The sequence below is a fragment of the Salvelinus namaycush genome, unplaced genomic scaffold (assembly GCF_016432855.1).
Source record: "Salvelinus namaycush isolate Seneca unplaced genomic scaffold, SaNama_1.0 Scaffold927, whole genome shotgun sequence".
Lineage (NCBI taxonomy): Eukaryota > Metazoa > Chordata > Actinopteri > Salmoniformes > Salmonidae > Salvelinus > Salvelinus namaycush.
The window spans coordinates 21,446-33,451 of NW_024061672.1; the positions used below are offsets into that span (position 1 = coordinate 21,446).

Genomic DNA, 12,006 nt, shown 5'->3' on the forward strand with positions numbered 1-12,006 from the left:
CCACAATCTATAACAAACATCATTCTTCCAATACATTTGATTAATATTTCCAGACAAATATTAAAACGATGAGTATGTCTGAACTCTTGTTTACAACTTGTTTACCTGTTCTATAGTATTTTCCAAACAGGAAATGTCAATGTGACAATATTTAACCAGTGGCCTGCTCAATCTGACACGTTCCTCAGCACATCATTGCAGTAGAGTCATTACAGTAAATGCGTTTGTTTCTGTGACGTGTTTGTTGAGTAGGCGTGGCCAGGTGTAAATGGACCTGTACGGATTAAAACCATGTTGAAACTGTAGGTGTGGTGGTGGAACCCTCCCTTCAGACGTATATTTAGGACTAACAACATGGACCCCAACCCATAATCCTCTAGCAGACACACCTGTAGAGGACTGTATAAAAAGCCCAGGACTGACCAGACAGAATCACACATCAAGACTCTCCAAAGCATCTCCAGGACCAAGAAGCCATCTAGAGTCTCTCCACTGTCAGATCCAAGGAGCCATCCAGAGTCTCTCCTCTCCACACACTGAAGATGGAGCAAAGCCCCTCTCTGACCCTGCTGCTGCTGCTGCTGCTGGGCCTCTCTCAGGCCAACCCTCTCATGGAGGACGGAAGTGGACCAGAGATCCTAACAGACGACCCTGAGGATGTAGACATCACTGAGAGAATTCTGACCACCAATAACGGCTCCAGTCAGTTTCTGTTGGAGGGAGACATGGTGGCGCCAACAACCAGAAATGCCATGGTTTGCTTTAGGTACAACCAACACACACTAACAACAATATTGTATGAATTCTACTTTTACATCTATCTGCATCAGCTTTTTTGAGTATTTCCAAGATTAGGTATTTTTATGTACAATATACTTCACTTTTAATGTTTCAGAAAGTTACCTAAATACTAATACAGAAATATAATTTTCTGCCTTCAAAATATGTATACAACATTGTGTAGAAGTAGTATAAAGTCAAAGAATGTGGAATTACCCACAATCCTATAAAAACAGATAGGTGTCAAGTTTTTGCTGGAACTTAAAATTAGTAAATTGAGGGAAAATGAAACACAGTTCCCCTTGGAGTTGTTTTTACCTGCATCTTATGTTGATATATATACATACTTTAATTTAACAAATATATTTTTTTATGTCAAATAATTGTATTTTCAGATATATTTGACTAACCAGCTGAATGTTATTTACAGTGCAGGGTGCTTCTGGACAAAAGGCACAGACGGATTGGTTGAAGTGCCCTACACAGTGAGCAGTAGCTTCAGTTCCTCTGACAAGCAGGGCATTGAGAATGCCCTCCGGGCCTTCCCTTCCAAGACCTGCATTCGCTTCGTGCCTCGTCAGAATCAGGTTGACTTCATCAGCTACGAGCCCAGAGACGGGTGCTGGTCCTCTCTTGGGAGAGTGGGAGGCCAACAGACGGTCTCTCTCCAAATGGACGGCTGCGTTTACTTCGGGGTCATTCAGCACGAGACTCTCCACGCTCTGGGCTTCCAGCACGAACAAACCAGGAGCGACCGTGACCAGTATGTCACCATCAACTGGAGTAACATCGACTCTAACAACGCCTACAACTTCGACAGATCAAACACCAACAACCTGAACACTGCCTACGACTACAGCTCTGTCATGCACTATGGAAATACAGCCTTCTCTATCAACGGGAAGGACACCATCACCCCCATCCCCAACCCCAACGTGCCCATCGGCCAGAGACAGGGGTTGTCCACCACTGACATCCTGAGGATCAACAGACTCTACGGCTGCTGAGAGGAAGACATCAAGTCACAGGAGAAAAGTCTGGAAAAGACCAGATGAAGGAAGTCAAGTCTGACACATATATTGTTATCTTATTGATTTAAAATCATTGTTTAGTTGTAACTTTAAAAAATATCACTGCTGTAGTTGTGTAGTTCTCAAATTATTTTAATCATATGACTTAGTTAATTATCTAAAATAAACAAGATTGAAAGCAGATGCTATTGTGTAATTCTAGTGTTTTCTACTGTGTGTGTGTGTGTGTGTGTGGTGTGTGTGTGTGTGTGTGTGTGTGTGTGTGTGTGTGTGTGTGTGTGTGTGTGTGTGTGTGTGCGTGTGCGTGTGCGTGTGTGTGTGTGAGAGAGAGAGAGAGAGAGATGAGAGAGAGAGAGAGAGAGAGAGAGTTAACAGACTTTGGCACAAGCCCTCCATGTCTGTCCTGATCCAAGACATTCTTCCTCCAATCAGAACTAGAGTTACATCACTTCTGTCACAACTATAATGACATAATTTCTCTCACCTAAACACAACAAGACACCAGGAATATTCACAACTACAATGACATGAAAGATAATCATTATTTTAGGAAGAGAATCAAGGAGGCTGACAGAGGAGAAAATAAATATCTGCTCTGGGAATCTGACAACAAAGCAGAAATAAAAATCAAACCCCACTGTATTTTCTTGTTAAGATTTATACTGTAGATGTAACTGGTCTGGTCTGCCAAAATCATCACCTCAAAGTGGAGTCACACGTCCCCAAAAATACAGGTTTGTCCTCAAAATGTTTTAAAATGCTGTGCATTGAAGATTATCACATAACAAGATAGACTAACAAACTAACACGTTCTGCAGACATGCTGACTAGCATCTCTCTCTATTTATCTTCCAGCTTGGAGGGCACTATGGTGTTTAACGCTGAGCTGTAATCAATGAACAGCATTCTTACGTAGGTGTTCCTATACTCCAGGTGGGAAAGGGCCGTGTGCAGTGCAATAGAGTTTGCGTCATCTGCGGCTCTGTTGGGGCGGTGTGCAAATTGGACTGGGTATAGGGTATCTGAGATGTTTGTGTTAATGGGAGTCATGCCCAACCTTTCAAAGCATTTCATAGCTACAGATGTGAGTGCTACGGGGCGATGATCATTTAAATAGGTTACCTTGGTGTTCTTGTGCACAGAGGACTATGGTGGTCTGCTTGAAACATGTTGGTATTACAGATTGGGTCAGGGAGAGGTTGAAAATGTAAGTGAATACACTTGTCAGCGCATGCTCGGAGTATGTGTCCTGGTAATCCGTCTGGCCCTGCGGGCTTGTTAATTTGCAACTGTTTCAAAGGTCACATCGGCTACGGAAAGCATGATCACAAAGTCATCCAGAACAGCTGGTGCTCTCACGCATGGTTCAGTGTTGCTCGACTCGAAGCAAGTATTCCTTAATAGCTTGCAAGCCCTGCCATCGCTCGCAAGTTGATTTTGTTCACCCACATCAGACGAGATCAGGAGGAACAATTATTGGGGACAGGTCAAAAAGCATTGAACATGTATGGCAATTTAGTTAGCTAGATTGCTGTTGCTAGCTCATTTGTCCTGGGATAAAGCACAAGGTCCTCTACTCCAACAATAAATTCACAGATAAAACGGTAAACCTCCTTCCTACAGGCTTTCTTCTTCTTTGGACATTATAAGGCGGTTGGCAACCAACTTTACAGCATTACTACAACCAACTGGAGTGTTACATATAAAACAACAGGTTAAAACAGTGAACTACGTTTGTACTGAATGAACTAAAGATAAAACAGTACATCATATAACATCCCTACACCACCACATATCCACAACACAACATGTTCAATACCCCCATACAACAAGTTCACAATGTATGTGAATGCATGGCTCTGTACCTTGCTGTGTGTCTCTTCACAGTCTCCATTGTTCCATAAGGTGTATTTTTACCTGCTTTTAAAATCTGATTCTACTGCTTGCATCAGTTACCTGATGTGGAATAGAGTTCCATGTAGTCATGGCTCTATGTAGTACTGTGCACCTCCCATAGTCTGTTCTGGACTTGGGGACTGTGAAGAGACCTCTGGTGGGATGTCTTGTGGGGTATGCATTGGTGTCCGAGATGTGTGCTAGTATTTTAAAAACAGACAGCTCGGCACATTCAGCTTGTCAACATACTATTGTCCCGCTCCTTGAAAGCGGCAGCTCAAGCCTTTAGCTCAGTGCAGATGTTGTCTGTAATCAATGGCTTCTGGTTGGGAAATGTACGCACGGTCACTGGAGACGATGTTGTCGATGCACTTATTAATGAAGCCGGTGACTGAAGTGGTGAACTCCACAATAACATCGGATAAATCCCAGAACATATTCCAGTCTGTGCCAGAGAAACAGTCCTGAACCTTAGCATCCGCTTCATCGGGCAAATTCAAATTTTAACTTGTCACTGGTACTTCCTGTTTGAGTTTTTGATTGTAAGCAGGAATCAGGAGGATATAGTTATGGTCAGATTTACCAAATGGAGGGCGAGGGAAAGCTTTGTATACGTCTCTGTGTGTTGAATAGAGGTGATCTAGAGTTTTTTCCCCTCATTGCACAGGTGACATGCTGGTAGAAATGAGGACATGCTGGTAGAAATCAAGTTTAAAGGATTTCGGTTTTCCTGCAATAAAATCACCGGCCACTAGGAGTGCTGCCTCTGGATGAGCATTTTCTTCTTGGCTTATAGCCCTACATAGCTCGTTGAGTACCAGCATCGGTTTTTGGTGGTAAATAGACAGCCATGAAAAATATAGGTGAAAACTCTCACCATAGTATGGTCTACAGCTTATCATGAGGTATTCTACCTCAGGTGAGCAGAACCTCCAGACTTCCTTAATATTAGAGATTGAGGACCAGCTGTTGTTAGCAAAGAGACACACACATCCCCGCCTTTGAGTTTAGGAGATGCTTCCGTTCTGTCCTGCCAATGAAAAAGCTTCACAGTTATCCTAATAGTGGGCCTGTGTTTACTTCCTGGAAAAGACTAATTCATAGCGTCATTCAAAACTAGAGGTCGACCGGAATTAATTAATCGGAATGGCCGATTAATTAGGTCCGATTTCAAGTTTTCATAACACTCGGTAATCTGCATTTTTGTACACCGATCGTGGCCGATTACATTGCACTCCACAAGGAGACTGCGTGGCAGGCTGACTACCTGTTATGCGAGTGCAGCAAGGAGCCAAGGTAAGGTGCCAGCTAGCATTAAACTTATCTTATAAAAAACAATCAATCTTAACATAATCACTAGTTATAACTACACATGGTTGATGATATTACTAGTTTATCTAGCGTGTCCTGCGTTGCATATAATCGATGCGGTGCCTGTTAATTTATCATCGAATCACAGCCTACTTCGCCAAACGGGTGATTTAACAAGTGCATTCACGAAAAAAGCACTGTCGTTGCACCAATGTACCTAACCATCAATGCTTTCTTAAAATCAATTCACAAGTAAATATTATTAAACCTGCATATTTAGTTAATATTGCCTGCTAACATGAATTTCTTTTAACTAGGGAAATTGTGTCACTTCTCTTGCGTTCTGTGCAACAGAGTCAGGGTATATGCAGCAGTTTGGGCCGCCTGGCTCGTTGCGAACTGTGTGAAGACTATTTCTTCCTAACAAAGACAGCCAACTTCGCCAAACGGGGGATGATTTAACAAAAGCGCATTTGCGAAAAAATCCCAATCGTTGCACGAATGCACCTAACCATAAACATCAATGCCTTTCTTAAAATCAATACACAGAAGTATATATTTTTAAACCTGCATATTTAGTTAAAAGATATCCAGGTTAGCAGGCAATATTAAACTAGGGAAATTGTGTCACTTCTCTTGCGTTCATTGTACGCAGAGTCAGGGTATATGCAACAGTTTGGGCCGCCTGGCTCGTTGCGAACTAATTTGCCAGAATTTTATGTAATGACATAACATTGAAGGTTGTGCAATGTAACAGGAATATTTAGACTTGGATGCCACCCGTTAGATAAAATACGGAACGGTTCCATATTTCACTGAAAGAATAAACGTTTTATTTTCGAAATGATAGTTTCCGGATTCGACCATATTAATGACCTAAGGCTCATATTTCTGTGTGTTATTATGTTATAATTAGGTCTATGATTTGATATTTGATAGAGCAGTCTGACTGGGTGGTGGTAGGCAGCAGCAGGCTCGTAAGCATTCATTCAAACAGCACTTTCGTGCGTTTGCCAGCAGCTCTTCGCTGTGCTTCAAGCATTGAGCTGTTAATGGCTTCAAGCCTATCAACTACCGAGATTAGGCTGGTGTAACCGATGTGAAATGGCTAGCGAGTTAGCGGGGTGCGCGCTAATAGCGTTTCAATCGGTGACGTCACTCGCTCTGAGACCTTGAAATAGGTGTTCCCCTTGCTCTGCAAGGGCCACGGCTTTTGTGGAGCGATGGGTAACGATGCTTCGAGGGTGGCTGTTGTCGATGTGTTCCTGGTTCGAGCCCAGGTAGGGGCGAGGAGAGGGATGGAAGCTATACTGTTACACTGGCAATACTAAAGTGCCTATAAGAACATCCAATAGTCAAAGGTATATGAAATACAAATGGTATAGAGAGAAATAGTCCTATAATTCCTATAATAACTAAAACCTAAAACATCTTACCTAGCTTTCTTACATGGCACATATTGCACTTTTCCTTTCTTCTCCAACACTTTGTTTTTGCATTATTTAAACCAAATTGAACATGTTTCATTATTTATTTGAGGCTAAATAGATTTTATTGATGTATTATATTAAGTTAAAATAAAAGTGTTCATTCAGTATTATTGTAATTGTCATTATTACAAATAAATAAATAAATACAAATAAAAATCGGCCGATTAATCGGTATCGGCTTTTTTTGGACATACAATAATCGGTATCGGCGTTGAAAAATCATAGTCTGTCGACCTCTAGTCAAAACGCAGCTTCACAGCTATCCTAATAGTGGGACTGTGTTTACTTCCTGGAAAAGACTCATTCATAGTGTCATTCAAAACACATCATTATATCCCTTGTGGAATAGAAGAAACTGGATTTGTTAAGAACGACAGTTGCACTTTTCTTTAATAATTCCCTATTTCTTCTCAAATAAGTTGTCACGTTCTGACCTTAGTTCCTTTTTTATGTCTTTATTTTTAGTTCGGTCAGGACTTGAGTAGCGGTGGGCACTCTGTTGTTTTTCTATGTTTTGTTCTGTGTGTTATATTTCTGTGTTTGGCCTAGTATGGTTCTCAATCAGAGGCAGGTGTTGATCGTTGTCTCTGATTGAGAATCATACTTAGGTAGCCTGTTTTCCCACTATGGGTTGTGGGTAGTTATTTTCCGTTTCAGTGTTTGCACCATACGGGGGACTGTGTCAGTTTTCATTTATTCTCTTGTTCTTTTTGTATTTTGTATTCATTCTCGATTAAACTATATTATGGATACGTACCATGCTGCATTTTGGTCCTCCTCTCCTTCCACCAACGAAAGCCGTTACATAAGTTGAAATTGAAAATAACTTTTGGTCTCCACACATTGTTATTAGATTTTCAAACAATGCAGAACAAATTTTCGTTTTTTGAAACAACTTAATTCAGAAAATACAGACAAATGGCCTGGAGAAAATGAGGAACCAATACTTGGTTGTGAAGCCTTTGGCCAAGAAAATGGCTGACAAACAGTTGTTGTAGCCATCAATGAGCTTTCTGCACCTGTTAACCCTCGCAAGGCTGCCGGCCCAGACGGCCTCCCTAGCCACGTCATCAGAGCATGCGCAGACCAGCTGGCTGGTGTATTTACAGACATATTCAATCTCTCCCCATCCCAGTCTGCTGTCCCCACATGCTTCAAGATGGCCACCATTGTTCCTGTACCTAAGAAAGCAAAGGTAACTGAACTAAATGACTATCGCCCCGTAGCACTCACTTCTATCATCATGAAGTGCTTCGGGAGACTAGTCAAGGATCAAATCACCTCCACCCTACCTGACACCCTAGACCCACTTCAATTTGCTTACCGCCCCAATAGATCCACAGACGATGCAATCGCCATCACACTGCACACTGCCCTATCCCATCTAGACAAGAGGAATACATATGTAAGAATGCTGGTCATTGACTATAGCTCAGTATTCAACACCATAGTACCCTCCAAGCTCATCATTAAAATTGAGGCCCTGGGACCTGGGAACCCCGCCCTGTGCAACTGGGTCCTGGACTTCCTGACGGGCCGTCCCCTGGTGGTGAAGGTAGGAAACAACACCTTCACTTCGCTGATCGTCAACACTGGGGCCCCACAAGGCTGCGTGCTCAGTCCCCTCCTGTACTCCCTGCTCACCCATGACCTCCAACTCAATCATCAAGTTTGCAGATGACACAACAGTAGTAGGCTTGATAACCAACAATGATGAGACATCCTACAGGGAGTGTAAGAGGTGCGTCACTGACTGCAGGGAAGTCAGGCGCAGGAGAGCAGAACTGGGTAACAACCGGAGCAGTTTAATGAGGCAACACAAACTGCACCCCGAACAACAAAATACAGTTTGAAATAACCCGTAGCAAACCAGTCTGAAGCGCACATACACTTTACAATAAACAATTCCACACACAGACATGGGGGGAACAGAGGGTTATATGCACGTCAAGTAATGAGGGAATGTAAACCAGGTGTGCGGGAAAACAAGACAAAACAAATGGAAAATGAAAGGTGGATCGGCGATGGCTAGAAGATCGGTGACGTCGACCGCCGAACGCCGCCCGAACAAGGAGAGGAACCGACTTCGGCAGAAGTCGTGACAGGGAGGAGGAGAGGGCTCTGGGAGCGTGGTGCCAGGAAAATCATTCAAAATCATTCTCATTCAAAGTCAACAAAACAAAAGAGATGATAATGGACTTCAGGAAACAGCAGATGGAGCACCCCCCTATCCACATAGACGGGACCGCAGTGGAGAAAGTGGAAAGCTTCCTTGGCGTACACACCACTGACAAACTGAAATGGTTCACTCCCACAGATTGTGTGGTGAGGAAGGCGTAACAGCACCTCTTCAACCTCAGGAGGCTGAAGAAATTTGACTTGTCACCTAAAACCCTCACAAACTTTTACAGATGCACAATCGAGAGCATCTTGTCGGGCTGCATCACCGCCTGGTACGGCTACTTCACCATCTGCACCCGCAGGGCTCTCCAGAGGGTGGTGCGGTCTGCCTAAAGCATCACCGGGTGCAAATTACCTGCCCTCCAGGACAACAATCACCCGAGCCACTATCTGTTCACTCCGCTATCATCCAGAAGGCGAGGTCAGTACAGGTGCATCAAAGCTGGGACCGAGCTGATATTCTTGATTCCATTCCTTTACTAGATGTGTGTATTGGTGTATATGTTGTGTAATTATTAGATATCTTGGTGGATATTAATGCACTCGTCAGAGGTAGAAGCACAAGCATTTCACTAAACCCACAACGACATCTGCTAAACGCGTGTTTGTGACCAATAAAATTTGATTTCATCTATTGGTAGATAGATAAAAATAAAAAAAACAGACATTGAATATCCCTTTGATCATGGTGAAGTTATTAATTACACTTTGGATGGTGTACCAATACACTCAGTCACTACAAAGATACAGACGTCCTTCTTAACTCAGTTGCCAGAGAGGAAGGAAACCGCTCAGGGATTTCACCACGAGGCCAATGATGACTTTGGAGGTGTTTGTTATTTTGCAGTTTTCCACTAATGCTGGCCTAAGCTATACAGGCACAACTACCACAATCTATAACAAACATCATTCTTCCAATACATTTGATTAATATTTCCAGACAAATATTAAAATGTTGAGTTTGTCTGAACAACTTGTTTACAACTTGTTTACCTGTTCTATAGTATTTTCCAAACAGGAAATGGCAACGTGACAATATTTAACCAGTGGCCTGCTCAATCTGACACGTTCCTCAGCACATCATTGCAGTAGAGTCATTACAGTAAGTGCGTTTGTTTCTGTGATGTATTTGTTGAGTAGGCATGGCCAGGTGTAAATGGACCCGTATCGATTAAAACCGTGTTGAAACTGTAGGTGTGGTGGTGGAGCCCTCCCTTCAGATGTTTATTTAGGACTAACAACATGGACCCCAACCCATAATCCTCCAGCAGACACACCTGTAGAGGACTGTATAAAAAGCCCAGGACTGACCAGACAGAATCACACATCAAGACTCTCCAAAGCATCACCAGGACCAAGAAGCCATCCAGAGTCTCTCCACTGTCAGATCCAAGGAGCCATCCAGAGTCTCTCCTCTCCACACACTGAAGATGGAGCAAAGCCCCTCTCTGACCCTGCTGCTGCTGCTGCTGCTGGGCCTCTCTCAGGCCAACCCTCTCATGGAGGACGGAAGTGGACCAGAGATCCTAACAGACGACCCTGAGGATGTAGACATCACTGAGAGAATTCTGACCACCAATAACGGCTCCAGTCAGTTTCTGTTGGAGGGAGACATGGTGGCGCCAACAACCAGAAATGCCATGGTTTGCTTTAGGTACAACCAACACACACTAACAACAATATTGTATCAGTTCTACTTTTACAACTATTTGCATCAGCTTTATGAGTATTTCCAAGATGAGGTATTTTTATGTACAATATACTTCACTTTTAATGTTTCAGAAAGTTACCTAAATACTAATACAGAAATATAATTTTCTGCCTTCAAAATATGTATACAACATTGTGTAGAAGTAGTATAAAGTCAGAGAATGTGGAATTACCCACAATCCTCTAAAAACAGAGACAGGTGTCAAGTTTTTGCTGGAACTTAAAATTAGTAAATTGAGGGGAAATTAAACACAGTTCCCTTTGGAGTTGTTTTAACATGCATCTTATGTTGATATATATACATAATTTAATTTCAGGTTGGTTAAACAAGTGAAGTTGAGTAAAGGACTAATTATATTGAAGTAAAGATAACAAATGTATTTTTTATGTCAAACTAATTGTACTTTCAGATATAATTGACTAACCAGCTGAATGTTATTTTACAGTGCAGGGTGCTTCTGGAAAAAAGGCACCAACGGATTGGTTGAAGTGCCCTACACAGTGAGCAGTAGCTTCAGTTCCTCTAACAAGCAGGGCATTGAGAATGCCCTCCGGGCCTTCCCTTCCAAGACCTGCATTCGCTTCGTGCCTCGTCAGAATCAGGTTGACTTCATCAGCTATGAGCCCAGAGACGGGTGCTGGTCCTCTCTTGGGAGAGTGGGAGGCCAACAGACGGTCTCTCTCCAAATGGACGGCTGCGTTTACTTCGGGGTCATTCAGCACGAGACTCTCCACGCTCTGGGCTTCCAGCACGAACAAACCAGGAGCGACCGTGACCAGTATGTCACCATCAACTGGAGTAACATCGACTCTAACAACGCCTACAACTTCGACAGATCAAACACCAACAACCTGAACACTGCCTACGACTACAGCTCTGTCATGCACTATGGAAATACAGCCTTCTCTATCAACGGGATGGACACCATCACCCCCATCCCCAACCCCAACGTGCCCATCGGCCAGAGACAGGGGTTGTCCACCACTGACATCCTGAGGATCAACAGACTCTACGGCTGCTGAGAGGAAGACATCAAGTCACAGGAGAAAAGTCTGGAAAAGACCAGATGAAGGAAGTCAAGTCTGACATATATATTGTTATCTTATTGATTTAAAATCATTGTTTAGTTGTAACTTTAAAAATATCACTGCTGTAGTTGTGTAGTTCTCAAATTATTTTAATCATATGACTTAGTTAATTATCTAAAATAAACAAGATTGAAAGCAGATGCTATTGTGTAATTCTAGTGTTTTCTACTGTGTGTGTGTGTGTGTGTGTGTGTGTGTGTGCGTGTGCGTGTGCGCGTGCGCGTGCGTGTGCGCGTGTGTGTGAGTGAGAGAGAGAGAGAGAGTTAACAGACTTGGCACAAGCCCTCCATGTCTGTCCTGATCCAAGACATTCTTCCTCCAATCAGAACTAGAGTTACATCACTTCTGTCACAACTATAATGACATAATTTCTCTCACCTAAACACAACAAGACACCAGGAATATTCACAACTACAATGACATGAAAGATAATCATTATTTTAGGAAGAGAATCAAGGAGGCTGACAGAGGAGAAAATAAATATCTGCTCTGGGAATCTGACAACAAAGCAGAAATAA

The 12,006-nt window shown here is 42.8% G+C and overlaps 1 protein-coding gene and 1 pseudogene across 1 annotated transcript; both read left to right on the top strand.

Annotated features, from left to right (window-relative positions):
- Positions 1-403: 403 nt before the first annotated feature.
- Positions 404-2,013, top strand: LOC120043459 (high choriolytic enzyme 1-like). Its single transcript, XM_038988045.1, has 3 exons — positions 404-766; positions 1,077-1,087; positions 1,216-2,013. The coding sequence occupies exons 1-3, from the start codon at positions 543-545 to the stop codon at positions 1,785-1,787; spliced, it is 807 nt and encodes a 268-aa protein (XP_038843973.1). The 5' UTR covers positions 404-542; the 3' UTR covers positions 1,788-2,013.
- An 8,052-nt stretch (positions 2,014-10,065) lies between these two features.
- On the top strand, positions 10,066-11,481 carry LOC120043454 (annotated as a pseudogene).
- The last annotated feature ends 525 nt before the right edge of the window (positions 11,482-12,006 follow it).

Coding starts and splice junctions, on each gene's coding strand:
- LOC120043459 (XM_038988045.1), top strand. CDS start 543: ATGGAGCAAAGCCCCTCTCTGACCCTGCTGCTGCTGCTGCTGCTGGGC.